At 39.0% G+C, this 15349-nt stretch overlaps 1 protein-coding gene across 3 annotated transcripts in view; it reads left to right on the top strand.

Moving 5' to 3' along the window:
- Positions 1-15349, top strand: part of col12a1b (collagen, type XII, alpha 1b) — a 276137-nt gene that overhangs the window by 20639 nt on the left and 240149 nt on the right. For all 3 annotated transcript variants that reach the window (XM_041805206.1, XM_041805207.1, XM_041805208.1), the window contains exons 5-10: positions 3872-3931; positions 6613-6876; positions 7157-7321; positions 9919-10092; positions 12220-12510; positions 12709-13302. In XM_041805206.1, the coding sequence (XP_041661140.1) occupies positions 3872-3931; positions 6613-6876; positions 7157-7321; positions 9919-10092; positions 12220-12510; positions 12709-13302 (1548 nt within the window). The remainder of the gene's footprint in view (positions 1-3871; positions 3932-6612; positions 6877-7156; positions 7322-9918; positions 10093-12219; positions 12511-12708; positions 13303-15349) is intronic.

Here is a 15349-nt window from a genome sequence, read left to right on the forward strand (position 1 = left end):
TCTGTTTAACAATCAAACTGTACAAGTAAAGCACCTAAAGTCCCCAAAACTGAAGGAAGAGTAGTGGACAGTTGTTGCAGTATTTAGGAAAACTCTGGGTGAGAATGGCACTTCAGTGGAGATTCACATGTCAGAATCATTGGGTTTTTCATATTTGGATTCTTATAGTATCATATCATCTTAATTACTGTGCACAAACCAAACTGGGACTTTAACTTTATTCATGGAAACAAAAGTTGGCAAAGTATCCTCACCAAAAGTTCCATTTAGTCCCCTATTCAGAAAGAATTAATTTTCTACTTTGCTAAAGTTTGAAAGCTTGGATTGAAATCATCATTGGGCAGATTTCCATAGTTCCACAGTACTGGGAGACAATCAGGAATAAGTCCAGCTGTGTCCAGATTAGGGCTGGGCGGTTAATAGAAAATTAGATTAAACCGCAATATGTCCTGCTGCAACTTTCAAATTGCAAAAGGTGCAATATTTCTTGGACCTGAAATTTGTGTCAAAATAGCAGTTTTAAACTTTTTTTCCAGCAGATGTTATGCGTGACAAATCATGCATATAAATCATTATAAATCAAGACATCATTATTATTTTGGTTGACAATATGTTAACTATTTATAGTGTTGTCTGAATGTAGTCCTGAAAAAAAAAAAAACAGCATAAAAACTTGATGTCAAAATGTTTGTTTACAGAGTTAGCATGGTAGCACTGGTTTGTGCTGAAACTAAGAGCAATAATACAGTCAAGCACAAGTGTCATGCTCAGTTAAGGGCCATATTTCATTTAATTAAAATAATTTTTGGCGGGCCAATCAAAAATGGTTTGAGATGGTTAGCTTGCTTTACAAAGTGGAGATGATTGTGCATTAATATTTGTACTCTGCTATATTGTTTCAAAAGTATTGCATTTAATTTGACTGGCTGTTAAGATGGATCAGTGTTGAGTCTATGTAGGTTTTTCAGAATTCTTCATGCCTGGCAGGTTGTCATTAACAAGCCTGTGGTTGGTCATATGCAGATGACCACAGGCTTTATTCCTCATCATAAGCTGGGTTTCCATTACACTTGGAAATGTGCAAAATCTAAATAGCGCAACAAAAAACTGGTACTGGAAACACCTGAATTTCTTAAAAACCCTAAAATATCACTAAAAAGTTTTTACGCTCACATTAGGAGGTTTTTCAGACGTTTTGATATAGAAATAAATCGCAAAAGTGTAATGGAAACACTTTTTCCGCATTTACAAGTCACAGGACTTGATGTATGGTGTCACATGACCAGTCACTCTGAGACAACATGGCACAGTACGTGTGGGCAGAAGAAGGGACGAGACTTTTCTTTTTTTAGCAGTTTTTATTGGATTTTGATTTGAACACATCATACATTGTTTTGCAGAAAACATCGCAAGCAAAAGTGTATTTAAACATAGAGCAGCTGCTGCTTTAAGGTGGTTACAGCATTTTAAGATTCCTTTCCCTTATCCCACAATAACCCACCCAACCCTCCTTCAGTCCCACCCATGAGACTTTTCTTAACATAATGCTAATACCCTTATATGTGACTTTTGCTATACATACAGACAACCTCTGAACTGTCATCTGTTGTCTTCGTCTTTTGCTCAAAATTATCAAGACAACCGCTGTAGATGTAACTAAAACTGTACCAACACGCAACAGGTTTTGGGCATCAAGCTTCCCTGCAGCGGATTCACATGAGATGAGATTTTACGAGAATTGCAAGGCCTATGCCCAAAACTCCTTCAATGGCGCAATTGCACTTAATCGAGATTTAAGAAATATCGCTTTTATTTTGCAAAAAACTGTAATGGAAACCCAGCTACTGACAAGACCATCATTATGATCCATAATTATTAATGTTAGAAAAAATAAAAATCAGTGGGGCTCCCTTTATTTTCTCCATATCCAGATGACAGCTATTGATGTGAGCAAAAGCAAATTGTACACAGATCACTTTAGGAGCCACTATTGTGTATAAATTCATAAGTTTGTTTGAAAAAAATGCTAACCTGTTTCCTTCAAATGGATTCACTGAGATTTCCAATCCGCAAGTAAGTTACTCTCTGAGAATGACATTTGAACTTTATGTATGAATTATTGTCATGTGTTTATTTGATTGTGGACCTGGGGATAATATATCAGTTAGATCAGGCACAGGTACAGTTATACCCGGTCCACTAGATCAGGTCATAGTTTTATTATAACTGGCCCATTGGTTTGAGGTCTGCAGATTTCCTCTAGTTCAAAATGTAAACTTAACTTTTATGATTTGAAATGTCCTTGTTAGGTTATAAAAATGAAAAAAATTAAAAAGGTAATATGATTAGAAAAACGTCAGGAATGTGGGGAAATACATTTCTGTTTTTGTTTCATATCCTGAATTTTGCATCTCACAGTCATGGCTTTCTATTTTATATGTTGTCCTTTTTGATTCACAATTTTGACTTCTAACTTATTTTTAGACTTTTTAGATCCTTAATTTTGAATTTTTAAGTAATATTTTGACCTTTTGAACTCCTGATTTTTCTTTTTTTTTTCTCACTTTATGACCTTTTTGGCTCCCTACTTTGACTTCTAACTCATAATTTGACCTTTTAGATTCTCAATTTTAAATTTGAAGAAATATTTATACTTTTAAATCTCTTTTTTTTCTCACGCTTTGACGGTTTAAAACTATGATTTTGACTTGTATCTCATATTCTAATCTTTAAAACTCATGATTTCAAATTTGTATCTTTGCCTTTTAAAAATATAGATAAATTTACTTTAGTTGCTATGTTTTGACCTTTTGGGCGAATAAATTTGATTTTTTTTTTTCTCCGGTTTTGAGCCTTTAAACGTATCATTTTGACTTTTTTAGTCTCAAAATCATTCAGAATTCATTGCTGTTGAAAATGAGGTTGACAGTTTATGGTTAAATGTGGACGCTGTGTGGCCCTCAGGTTGGACCCAAATTCAGAATTCGGCCCCTGCTGTGATTAAGTTTGACATCCCTGAGTTAGGTGAATAAAAAAGATGGCTAGGTAAATCATTAAAAAGATCTGAAATGTCTTCAACCTACAGTGTACAGTACATACTGGCAGGTTTTTAGCTTATTACCTTTGAGATAGATCCAAATACAAACAAGATAACTAGGAGATTCACAGAGAAATAAAAAAAGAAAAAAAAAAACAATTACAAAGTTTTGTGCAAAAAAAAAAAAAAAAAAAAAGCTGGTCTCAAATCCATTAGACTTAGAAAAAACTTGTTTCCTTTTTTCATTTTCTTCTGAAAATTGCTTTATTCTTTAAGAGTGTGGGACTTGTATTGTTTAAAACCTTTGGGAACTTGAGGATTTAGCTGCAGAAAGTGCCCCAAAGAAGGGATGGATTTGGTCTGTAACCACAGATGAGATAAAGTAAGAGCAGCTGCAACAGGTGAAAGGCCTTAAAGGGTCATCTGACTTTACATATGGAAAAGGAAAGTAGTAGAGACCCAGATTTCCAGCTATAAGTAAAGTCATCATTTTTGTCACGGCAGAAGTTGATGGGGACATATGTTTGGCACTGTGGCAGACTGATGATCTGTAAATCCTCTGTGCTTTAAAGATTTCCTGGAAATTGGTCAGAAACAGTGACATCAACCTGGTAGTTTTGCTATTTGGGAGCTTTTTTTTGCATGTTTGTCATTTCTAAGAGGAAAAATGTTGAACAAAAAACACTAATGTTTGATTATCTCTCCAGTTTTAGGGATCTGCAGTTCACTTAAGAAAAACTGTCACAGGCAATGACAGAGAAACAGTTTTTAAGACACTGTCACCTCAAAGTCACTGACATGAAATGTCTAACTTGGCTCTTAAATGTTTTTTAGTTGAATCAAGTGGCAGCACAAGAGGACCTCCCAGGAAACCAGACGCTTCAGATTCAGTCAGTAAGTCATTTATTGTATTTATTTTATTCTTGAATTTGCAAAAGGCTTTGCTAGTATAATGAGTCACAAACATTCAAGGCTTGATTGTATCTTTGAGTTTTCCACTTTTTGTTCTTAAACTTTCCTTCGCACTGCTGGGCGGCGTCCATCACTGTGAGCTCAGTGAACCACACAACACCCCATAGCACAGCAATAATTAAAATTAGACCCCAGTAAATCTCTGAAGTATACAGTCATCTGTTCAGGCCCCTTCTGGCTAATTATGCCAGTGGGGAGGAAGCTGCACATGCTCAGTGAAGGGGTCATAAGTGGGATGGGGGGGAGGCTGCTGCTGGAGCTAGGGGAGCGAGCTGAGGGGCCCAACCCTTTAGTGCTGAGAGAAGTGGAAACCATTACAGATGCAGATTTATAAGAGGGCTGCTGCTGCTGGCGCTGCCATGGCCCAGTTCTGCAGAGGATGATGAGGTTGTGCTGATTTTTTCCTTCTCAAGAGAGGAAAAATCACACGGAAACTCTCAGTAACACGGACAGTGTAGAGAGGCCTTAACCCACACAGTACAGCTTGGTCCTGGTCAAATGGTGACTGAACAGCTGTTTCATGGTTCTAAAACAACTGAAAGAATAAAAAATAACAAGCTCGAACAGGTTATTTCAATAAAACATTTTATTAGTTTGGATAAAACTCATGTTTATGGTGATCATGTAAAGCATTTTCCAGGATTTCATCTGATTATTAAAACAACTTGCCAGTACTGCTGTTCCACAAAAGTCCTGATTACTTCTCCAGTCCCTGATTAATCTTCATTAGTATTTAGGTCTGGTTATGTTTAGGTATCCAAAGTTTCCTATGTTCTCAAATGGAAGCTAGTAATAAAAGTTGGAATATGCTTAGCTGCAGTATTTTCCAGTGAATTGAGTAAAATGTTTTGACACAAGTCATAGAAAGGTTGCTGGGATGGATGAAGGACATTCACATGTGCGGTGAAGTGGTCCTGATGAAGAGTTTAGTTTTACTTGAGATTAAAGTAAATATATTAGTGTCAATCTATATAAACACCTTTAAGATTGCTTTGAGATTGGTATTTTTATTCAGAGCTTACTGGAAACTGGCTTTTGTTCTAAAGCTGAGGTCAGACTACAGTCAGCCCATACATACCTGCCATTTCATCTAATGTAGATAGAATAAAAGTACAGAGCTGCAAACTCATCAGTCACAATGTAAACATACCAAATGGTGAAGTGAAAAAAGAGTGCTGAAGTTGTTGCTGAAAAACGTAACTCTGAGACGGAGGAAAAGTTTGTCAAGGTCTGACAATAACATGCTTGCCTTTATAATGTACAGTATCTCTTAAAGGGATAACCTGACAGACTAAGAAAGAGAGAAATGTTGGCAAGAAATAGCAACTGATGAGTCACTGTCATTAGAATAGCAGAAAGCTTGCATATTACTCTTCATAACATTTGTATGTAATGAGGATTGCAAACCTGGGTGCCATCTAGCCAACTCCCCTGCAACATCATCTCATCAGTTGCAATGACTAATCCTGTACCTGCACGTAGACTGTCATATCTGTCTGTTAGTGGTTGTCTTGTTAAGTCTTGTGGCTATTTAGGGTACATCAGTTTTTAGCAGCTGTCCCTTTTTAGCCTTTTGAAGCTTGACTGAAAAGAAAATCTTTTACAGTGGGAAGTTGAAGTTATCAGAGTAACTCTGTGACTGTTGAGTGGTCATTAAAATAATTCTGTGACTGTTGAGTGATTATCTGAGTAACTCTGTGACTGTTGAGTGGTCATTAAAATAATTCTGTGACTGTTGAGTGATCATCAGAGTGACTCTGTGACTGTTAAGTGATCACCAGAGTGACTCTGTGACTGTTGAGTGATCAGCAGAGTGACTCTGTGACTTTTGAGTGATCATCAGAGTGACTCTGTGACTGTTGAGTGGTCATCAGAGTGACTGTGACTGTTGAGTGGTCATCAGAGTGACTCTGTGACTGTTGAGTGATCATCAGAGTGACTGTGACTGTTGAGTGGTCATCAGAGTGACTCTGTGACTGTTGAGTGATCATCAGAGTGACTCTGTGACTGTTGAGTGATCATCAGTGTGACTTGAGTGATCATCAGAGTGACTCTGTGACTGTTGAGTGGTCATCAGAGTGACTCTGTGACTGTTGAGTGATCATCAGAGTGACTGTTGAGTGATCATCAGAGTGACTCTGTGACTGTTGAGTGGTCATCAGAGTGACTCTGTGACTGTTGAGTGATCATCAGAGTGACTCTGTGACTGTTGAGTGGTCATCAGAGTGACTCTGTGACTGTTGAGTGATCATCAGAGTGACTCTGTGACTGTTGAGTGATCATCAGAGTGACTCTGTGACTGTTGAGTGATCAGCAGAGTGACTCTGTGACTTTTGAGTGATCATCAGAGTGACTCTGTGACTGTTGAGTGGTCATCGGAATAACAGCCTGGGGGAAGAAACTATTTCTGTGTCGGGTTGAAACATGAAAATTTAGGCACATTTTTAAATAAAAGTTGTTTTTCTAACATTAATTAATCAGTGTACATAGTTCTGATGCTTAGAAGTCAGTTCCTTTAATATTGAAGTGTCCTGATCTTAATTTCTCCTTTTTTCCCTTTCTTTATTCCTCCTCTCTTTTACCACTCCCCCATTTCGTCCCAGAATGCTCCTTCAGTGCCATCGCCGATCTAGTCTTCCTCGTGGACGGCTCCTGGAGCGTGGGCAGGCCCAACTTCAAATACATCCGCAACTTTATCTCAGCCACAGCCGGAGCCTTTCAGATAGGGGAGGACAAAACCCGGGTGGGCGTGGTCCAGTACAGCAGCGATGCCCGAACAGAGTTCAACCTGAACAGCCACTTGACCAGACCAGCACTGCTTCGGGCCATTGGCTCTCTACCGTACAAGGGCGGAGACACAAAGACAGGTACCATTTTTAGCTTGTCGTGAGTAAATGTGACTTCCTAAGCCTCGATTTAGACCTTTAAATCATACATTCTTCCTCCTAATGTAATATCTTATTCTCAAATTTTAGATTTTATTGTATTACAATAACTCATGCCATTTTCATAAGTCTGGTCAGGCCATAATGTGGCATATTAGTCCTCTGTTCAGTAAAGATGGTCAGAAAGTACTTATTCTCCTCTATGTAAGCAGGCATTTTATGGCTGTGCATTCTCTGAAACCTGTTCCCTTTATATCTCCAGGTGATGCTCTAAACTACCTGCTAAGAAACACTTTCACCGAGAAGGCCGGCATCAGAACGGGTTTCCCTAAAGTTCTGGTGATCATCACTGACGGCAAATCTGAGGATCAGGTGGAGAGTTATGCCAAGCAGCTCAGGAACAAGGGGGTGGAGATCTTTGTTCTCGGTACGTAGCCAGAACAAGTTTATGACATTCCACTTCTTACATTTTCCATTTCTATTTTAATGCTTTTGACTGTCATGACGTAATAACAGAAGGCAGAAATTCCTACATCATTAACATGACAAGCGAGTGATAGCAAGTTTTATGTCTGTTTATGCTCGGGCTCTGCTGTCAGACTTTCCACAATATTAGGGACAGGAAACAGAAGTGTGCTGTTGCTATGGTGTAAAAAGGAGCCGCTTAAATAAATATTAACAGTTCTTCTTTTTGTTAAAAATCACGTCTCTTGTAGAGAAGTGTCCAAGTAAATATTATTGTCTAACTTTCAGGTGACAAAATAGAAGAGAACGACTGTTAGGATACTTTTTATAAAAGCTACAGAAAAGCATGAAAACACACTTCACCAAGATAATTTTAGCATCCTGGACTGATTTAAATCATATCCTTGGTTGCTTCACTATCCACAAACCAGCGTCATATTTGTTAATGCTGAAATTAAGACAAAAAAATCAAACACTACAAAGAAAATAAGTTGAAAATGAAAATGAAAAATAAGAAATCTTGGGCTATTCATACCACGGTTTAAAATCATTGCATTGCTTTCAAAATGAACCAGAATTCTTGAAGAAGAGTCTAGAACATATTTGCTATCTTTAGCTTTTGACATTGCAAAGGAAAACAGGAGGAAGAAGGTGCAAATGAACAAAAAAGAAAATAAAGAATCCTTTGAAAAGGAAGAGGGATGAGAAAGGATATCAGCTTTGTTTTAATTTATGCTCATCTCAACACATTAAACAGATGCTGAAAGGACGTCAGTCAGCCCAGTAGCCAATAAAAGGTATCTGAGTAAAACATTCTCTCTAAGGTGTACTGGAACGTCTTAAATTCTAGTAAAAAGTAAAGAACTGGACAGATGTTATATCATCAGTTATCAGGCCTATTCAAAAGGATATTTTGCCTTCAGTATGTATAAGTCACAAAGGTGTAATGGGGATGAAGTCATCCTCCCTCTGTGCTGTTATTAGAGGTAGTAACAAACATTCCAGGGGTTTAATCGGTGAGCCAATGGGTTAGAGCAGCGCTGCACATGTCTGACTGTGGGTGTATGTGAAGCTCTTTCTGTGTGCTGCTCTTTTGCACTTCTGCAACTTGAGGGCTGGAGTAAAACTTGAACAACTATTCTGTAGAGCAGTGGTTCTCAAATGGTGTGGCAAGGCAAACTAGTGTGCTGTGAGACAAGTCTAGGTGTGCCTTGGGGATCTGACTGGACCCCTGAAAAAACCCAGAGAATGGACCCTCCCCAGTTGTGATTTATTGATGAGTGTGTGTGTTGGATCAGTAGCACTGGTGCTAGCATCCTGGCTAACAGTTACCTCATTTGGCAAGCTATTATTGAGTTGAAATTGGTGTTGAAATTATAATTATTCATGCTACTTTTAACCAATTTTTCTACCTGTTTTGCCACTAATTTTGACAACTTGACCCATTTTTGCTGCTTTTTTTCAATTTTGCAACTTTTTAAAATACTTTTGACACTTTTTTGCTACTTTTTTGGAACTTTTTGCCCCATTTAACCCATTTTTGCTGGCTTTTTAACTGTTTTTGCCTACTTTTGCTATTATTTGGACATTTTTTGCCATTTTTTTCCAGCACTTTTTTACCATGTTTTAGCAACTTTAACCCTTTTTTGCCACTTTTCTGCCACTTGTAACTTATTTTGTCACCTTTTTGACACTCTCAACCCATTTTTGCCACCTTCTTGCTAATTTTCACTCACTTAGCCTTTGTTTGGCCACTTTTTTGCCTAATTTTGCCCATTTTTTAATCACTTTTAAAACATTTTAACCACATTTTTACAACATTTAACCCTTTTGGACACTTGTAACCCATCTGTGTCACCTTTTTGACACTTTCAACATGTTTTACCACCAACCCATTTTTTGGCCCCTTATGTCAATTGTTAACCATTTTTGACTTTGTCTTGGCACTTTTTATACAATTTTGCCATGTTTTATCGTCACTTTAACCAATTTTTGCCACCTTTCAGGCACCTTTTGCCCACTTTTGTCACCCCCAGTTGTCTGGGCCCCAGAATCCTCTCCCTTTATCCCCCTTATGGGCCACCTTGACTGTTATATGATTTAAAAAGTCTATTTTGTATTGATATGAATATGGTGTTCCTTGAGATTTTGGCTTAACCTTAGGTTTGCCTTGGGCGAAAAAAGTTTGAAATCCACTGCTGTAGAGGCCTGCAGCTTTACTTATTGTGCTTAAAGCGTAGGATTACTATTATTATTAAAAATGGGACTAGTTTCATAATTATAGCCCCTACTGTCACACTTTCAACCGAGGCTTGATGTTGAAGAATTTGAATGGTGCATAATCTAACTGGTAAACAGATTATTCACTTTAAGTCAATAAAACTTGCTCAATTCCTTTTTTATTTAAAACCCAGCTGAATTATGCACCCATTAAATCAAATTCAGTAATCTTTTTTTGTGCTATCAACTTTACTAAGACTGCTTTTAATTCACTGTTGCTGCTACTTAACCCAGAATGACCAAATGCACAATGTTCATCCTTTTTTGTTTTTCTTTTAGGTATTCAACAGGCTGATCCAGAAGAGATGAGGCTAATGGCCTCCACTCCTCACAGAAGGCACATCTTTAGTGTCGCCAACTTTGACTTGATCAAGACTGTGCAGAAAGAGCTAATTGTTCAGGTGTGCGCCGGTGTTGACGATCAGCTCAACTCACTAGTCAGCGGAGAAGAAGGTAGGATGTTCTACTTTAGTGCTGCGTTTTGCACCTGAAATTATTATGTGTAAAGAATTGGACAGATTGCAGACTTTGCTCTTTTTGATGACTTTTTGCATGTTATTATTGGTTTTCTTGTCAGTAACATAAATAAATCAATAACACTTTAAAGAATTTTAGTTTAAAGTGAAGCCTAAACTGGTGGCTAGCTAGCTTAGGTTGGCTGATAGATTGCCTCCAGTTTCATTCACAGTCGTGTGTCTAAGTTTGAGGCATGAAGGGCACTGAGGATGCATCACAGGCCTGATGTGCCACAACCCAGGCTGGAAAGGGGGATGGGAGGCAGCCAGACTCAGGCTCCACACATGTTTACATACCGGTGTGTTGCTTGGCAGCTAAGGTCAAGCTTGATGGCATTTCTGTTGTCTGGGCCTTTTCACCCCGGGTGATACCCCCAGAGACTGCTGGCGCATTTCGGGCCCTCTGAACATGCACAGCATCACTAGGGGTTTGTGGCAACCTTACTTCTCACCCAGAGGGTAGCCTGGGCCAGGCTCACTCGCCACATCCATCCCATACTCTAAACCCTAAATATGTGGACTTATTTTGCCAAGGACATCCAGAGCACGACCGGGGTTGTGTGAATCCTCCTCTCTGCCCGATGGTTCCCTTAGGCAGCTTACTCAACATATCTGTGCCTTACTGCAGTCTCAATTTTTTGCCCAGACATGCTTAAAACTTGTTCACAATACTCAACGTGTGGCTCTGGAGCCACATGTGGCTGTTTTATGTCTTCATTTGAAACATTCTTCCCATTTTTGCCACTTTTATCCAGCTTTTTGCATTTTTTTGCCCCTTTTTTTGGCATTTTTTGCCACTTTTTGCCAATTTAAGCTGCCTTTTGCAGTTAAATGCCACTTATTTCCCAATTTACCACTCTCTGATGCTTTTTGCCCATTTTAGTCACTTTTCACTTATATTTTTGCCCCGATTTTACCACCTTTGGACCATTTTTGCCACCTATAACTCTTTTTTTTTTTTTTTAACCACATTTCACCCATTTTTGCAACTTTCTTGCCTTTTTTACCACTTTTCTCCCAGTGTTTGCCCCTTTTTGCCTATTTTTGCAACTTCTCACCCATTTAAGCTGCCTTTTGCAATTAAGTGCAACTTTTGCCCATTTTTCTACCTTTTTGTCTGATATTTGCCCATTTTTCCCAACTTTTTTTTTTTATAATTTTTGTCCATTTTTCCACCTTTTTTCAGATTTTTGCCCACTTTTCCCAACTTTTTTTCTGATTTTTGCCCATTTTCCCCATTTTTTTCTCTGATTTTTGCCCATTTGCCCACCTTTTTTCAGATTTTTGCCCATTTAACCAATTTTTTCTGATTTTTGCCGATTTTTGCCACCTTTTTTCCGATTTTTGCCCCATTTCCCCAATTTTTCAATTTTTGCCCATTTTTTCCACATATTTTTCTGATTTTTTGCCCATTTGCCTCATCGTTTTTCTGATTTTTGCCACTTTTGGACAATTTTTCCACCTGTAACTCGTTTTTTGGTCACTTCACACCCCTTTTTTGCCACTTTCTCCCCTTTTTTGCCACTTTTTTCCCTGTGTTTGCCCCTTTTTGCCTATTTTTGCAACTTCTTAACCATTTAAGCTGCCTTTTACAATTAAATGCCACTTTTTGCCAATCTTCCCACTTTTTTCTGATTTTTGCCTTTTTTTTCCCATTTTTGTCAGATTTCTACCCATTTTTCCCATCTTTTTTCAGTTTTTTGCCACTTTTTGCCAATTTTTCCCACCTCAGACTTATTTTTGGTCATTCCACACCAATTTTTTCCACATTTTGCCCTTTTTTGCCACTTTTCTCCCAGTGTTTGCTGCTTTTTGACCACTTTTGCCACCTTTAAATTATTTTAATTTCCACTTTTCACCACTTAGATTGTGGCTCTTGCAAATGTATTTTTCAACAGTTTGGCTCTTTGGTTGAGCAGGGTTGATTATCTCTGCTGTAGACCGATATTCAAGTGGAAACAAAATAAAACATATCTAATAGTTCATTGAAGAGGAATTTGTGTCCATTTACAGAAAAATTAGATTCGGCTGAGACTTAATTCCTCTATCTCTGTTTTCTCTCCAGTTGTCGAAGCAGCCTCTAACCTCCAAGTCCTGGAAGTGGCCTCAAAGTCCATACGGGTCTCATGGGACCCCTCTATCGGAGAAGCTTCTGGATACAAAGTGCAGATGATTCCCATGATGACTGGCAGTAAGCGTCAGGAAGTTTATGTGGGCCCCGGTCAGACCTCAGTGGTGGTCAGAGATCTTTCCCCTGACACTGAGTACCAGATCAGTCTGTACGCTCTGAAGGGCCTGACGCCCAGCGATCCTGTCACAGTCATGCAGAAAACACAGCCAGTTAAAGTCTCAGTGGGTGAGTAAAACAGAACAACGCTACTGTTCACATAAAGTTTCTGTTAATATAATGACAACCACTGAAATCTGTAACTTTAATGGAAAACAGGCTTAATGGAAAACTTGCTGAGAGATTTCTTAAAAGGTGAAGGTCTTGCGCCTGATGATGTACGTAGTTTTTCTTTCTAAAATCAAACCTTTTCTTTTTCTAAACTAGAGTGCTCCCTCGGTGTGGATGTTCAAGCCGATGTCGTCCTCCTGGTTGACGGGTCCTACAGTATTGGTCTGGCTAATTTTGCTAAGGTCCGAGCTTTCCTGGAGGTGCTCGTGAACTCCTTTGACATTGGGTCGGATAAGGTCCAGATAAGCTTGGTCCAGTACAGCAGAGATCCCCACACTGAGTTCTACCTGGACACTCACCACGACCTAAACGCTGTGGTCAAGGCTGTGAGGACTTTCCCGTACCGCGGAGGTTCCACCAACACTGGCAGGGCCATGACCTACGTAAGAGATAAGATCTTTCAGGCTGCCAGAGGAGCACGTCCCAATGTTCCTCGTGTCACCATCCTCATCACTGATGGGAAATCATCCGACGCCTTCCAGGATCCGGCCAACAAACTGAGAAGAGCCGATGTGGAGATTTTTGCTGTTGGTGTTAAGGATGCTGTACGATCTGAGCTGGAGGCCATTGCTAATACTCCTGTGGAGACCCATGTGTATACCGTAGAGGACTTTGATGCTTTTGAGAAGATTTCTAAAGAACTCACACAGTCCATCTGCTTGAGAATCGAGCAAGAACTTCGCAAAAGAAGTAAGTAATATTAATTTTTACCCTCTATGTTGATGATGTTGTGCTGTGCCCAACTCCTGTTGTTTTAGAGTGCAGTGTGATTAAGATGTCATAAAATGTGTATCAAATTATTGGTGTGTTCTGGTGCAGTTATAAGTCAATACCCACTGTGTTTCCTTTAGAATTACACTGTACCTGGGCAGTGCAGCTAAAAAGGATAGATAGGTATTATTGAAGTTAGGTTGTATAAGTTACTTTTCAGTAGTAATGGCATCAGTCTCCAGAGGTTTCAGTGTGTGTTGCCCCTTTGAGGAGAGCATGCTGCATACTGGCTTTACAGGCTATGGACAGCTACAGCTGCTTGGTGTAATTTTCAGTTTTCAGGGAAAAATGGGCCATAATCAATGCTGGCTTAAGTGTCCGCTATATCAAAAAAATGTGAAGAATTTTAGTGCACATTCACACCAGAGCTTTTTGGTCCGCTTTAAACGAGCTCTGGTCCATTTCCCCAGATAGTCCGGTTTGTTTGGAGTGGTGTGAAAGCTCACACAAACTCTAGTGCGGTCCAAACAAGTGGACTCTGGTCCACTTGAAAACAGGGCCGCTTCCAAACAAACCCTGGTGCGGTTCATTTGAGGTGTGAAAGCAAAGCGGACCAACTTGTGAACCAGAGGCAGGAAATGGTATGAAGCGCAATGATACACGGATTTATGTGATTTAATACACTCAAATACATGTCGGCACCTCGGTTGGTCTATGTAGCCATAGCAACATGCTGTAGTCTGTGCTGATTTACTTGTCTCATGTAAAGAATGACATGCTTGACAGCTCACTGCCTCACTGGCTGCTCATAACGCCCCAATGCAAAAGTAGAAACAGTGTAAATTCTGTGTTTTTTCATTGTTGATGTGGAAGAAAGACCGGCAGAAGGAGATAGATTTCCGGTTTTTGTCTTCGTCTGCGCCGTATTTTTTTCTTGGTCACCTTTTGTTTGTGACGACAGCGCCCCTAACGGGCAGAGGTTGTAGGTGTTCAGACGGTTTGGTCCGTTTGACCAAGAGCAGTGTGAATGCAAACTAAACCAAAAGAAAGTGCAACAATGCTGCCAAACAGACCGAGTCCCCTGGACTATCAGGTGTGAAAACAACCTTATTTTTCCCCCAGATAGCCTCTGTGTTTGGATCTATTTTGCAGTACAACCTTCATTTATGTGTTCCTCCACCTGAAAGGATTAGCATGACAAACATTACATTTAAGCTCTGTGTGCATAAACCTCCAAACTCTTCAAGACTCAAGCCAGGCTCTCAAACCTGCTCGCTGTTAGTGACTGAAAGGTTAAAATAATGGTGTGAGCTCTGAAGCTACCGTGCTGCACCAGACAAATAAGCCTCCCTAGTAGGGATGGACATTTGGAAGAAACCTGCCAACCTGATCATCTATAATGTTAACAATCAATTAATTGATTAATCGTTATGTATGTATAAAAACATACATACATGGGCATATATATATATATATATATATATATATATATATATATATATAATTTCCCTAACAAACAAAAACAAAAAATAATAACAAAAACAGGTAATGAGTGTGTTTCTCAATTATTTATTTTTTTTCACCCTTCGAAATCCTTGGGCTCTTAAACATAAACAAGGCATGGTCTCACTCACAATGTCATGACAGAAGATATGTGTTTAGTCTCTTTATTAAATGCCAACATCAGATCGACTAAATTCCCTGTGATCGACCAAATGCTTAACGACCAATTAATCGATTATTAATTCCATTCCTTTTTTTTTCTAATTTTTTGCCCATTTTAGTCACTTTTCACTCATTTTTTTCCACATTTTTGCCACTTTTGGACCATTTTTGCCACCTTTAACCAAATTTTTCTGCCACTTTCTGCCCTTTTTTGTAACTTTTCTCCCAGTTTTTGCTGCTGTAAGCCTATTTTTGCCACTTCTTTTTGTCACTGTTCTCCCTCTTTTTGACACTTTTATCCTGCTTTTTGCCATATTTTTGCCCCTTTTTGCCACTTCTTGCCCATTTAAGCTGCCTTTTA

This window comes from Cheilinus undulatus, linkage group 14, assembly GCF_018320785.1.
Source record: "Cheilinus undulatus linkage group 14, ASM1832078v1, whole genome shotgun sequence".
Lineage (NCBI taxonomy): Eukaryota > Metazoa > Chordata > Actinopteri > Labriformes > Labridae > Cheilinus > Cheilinus undulatus.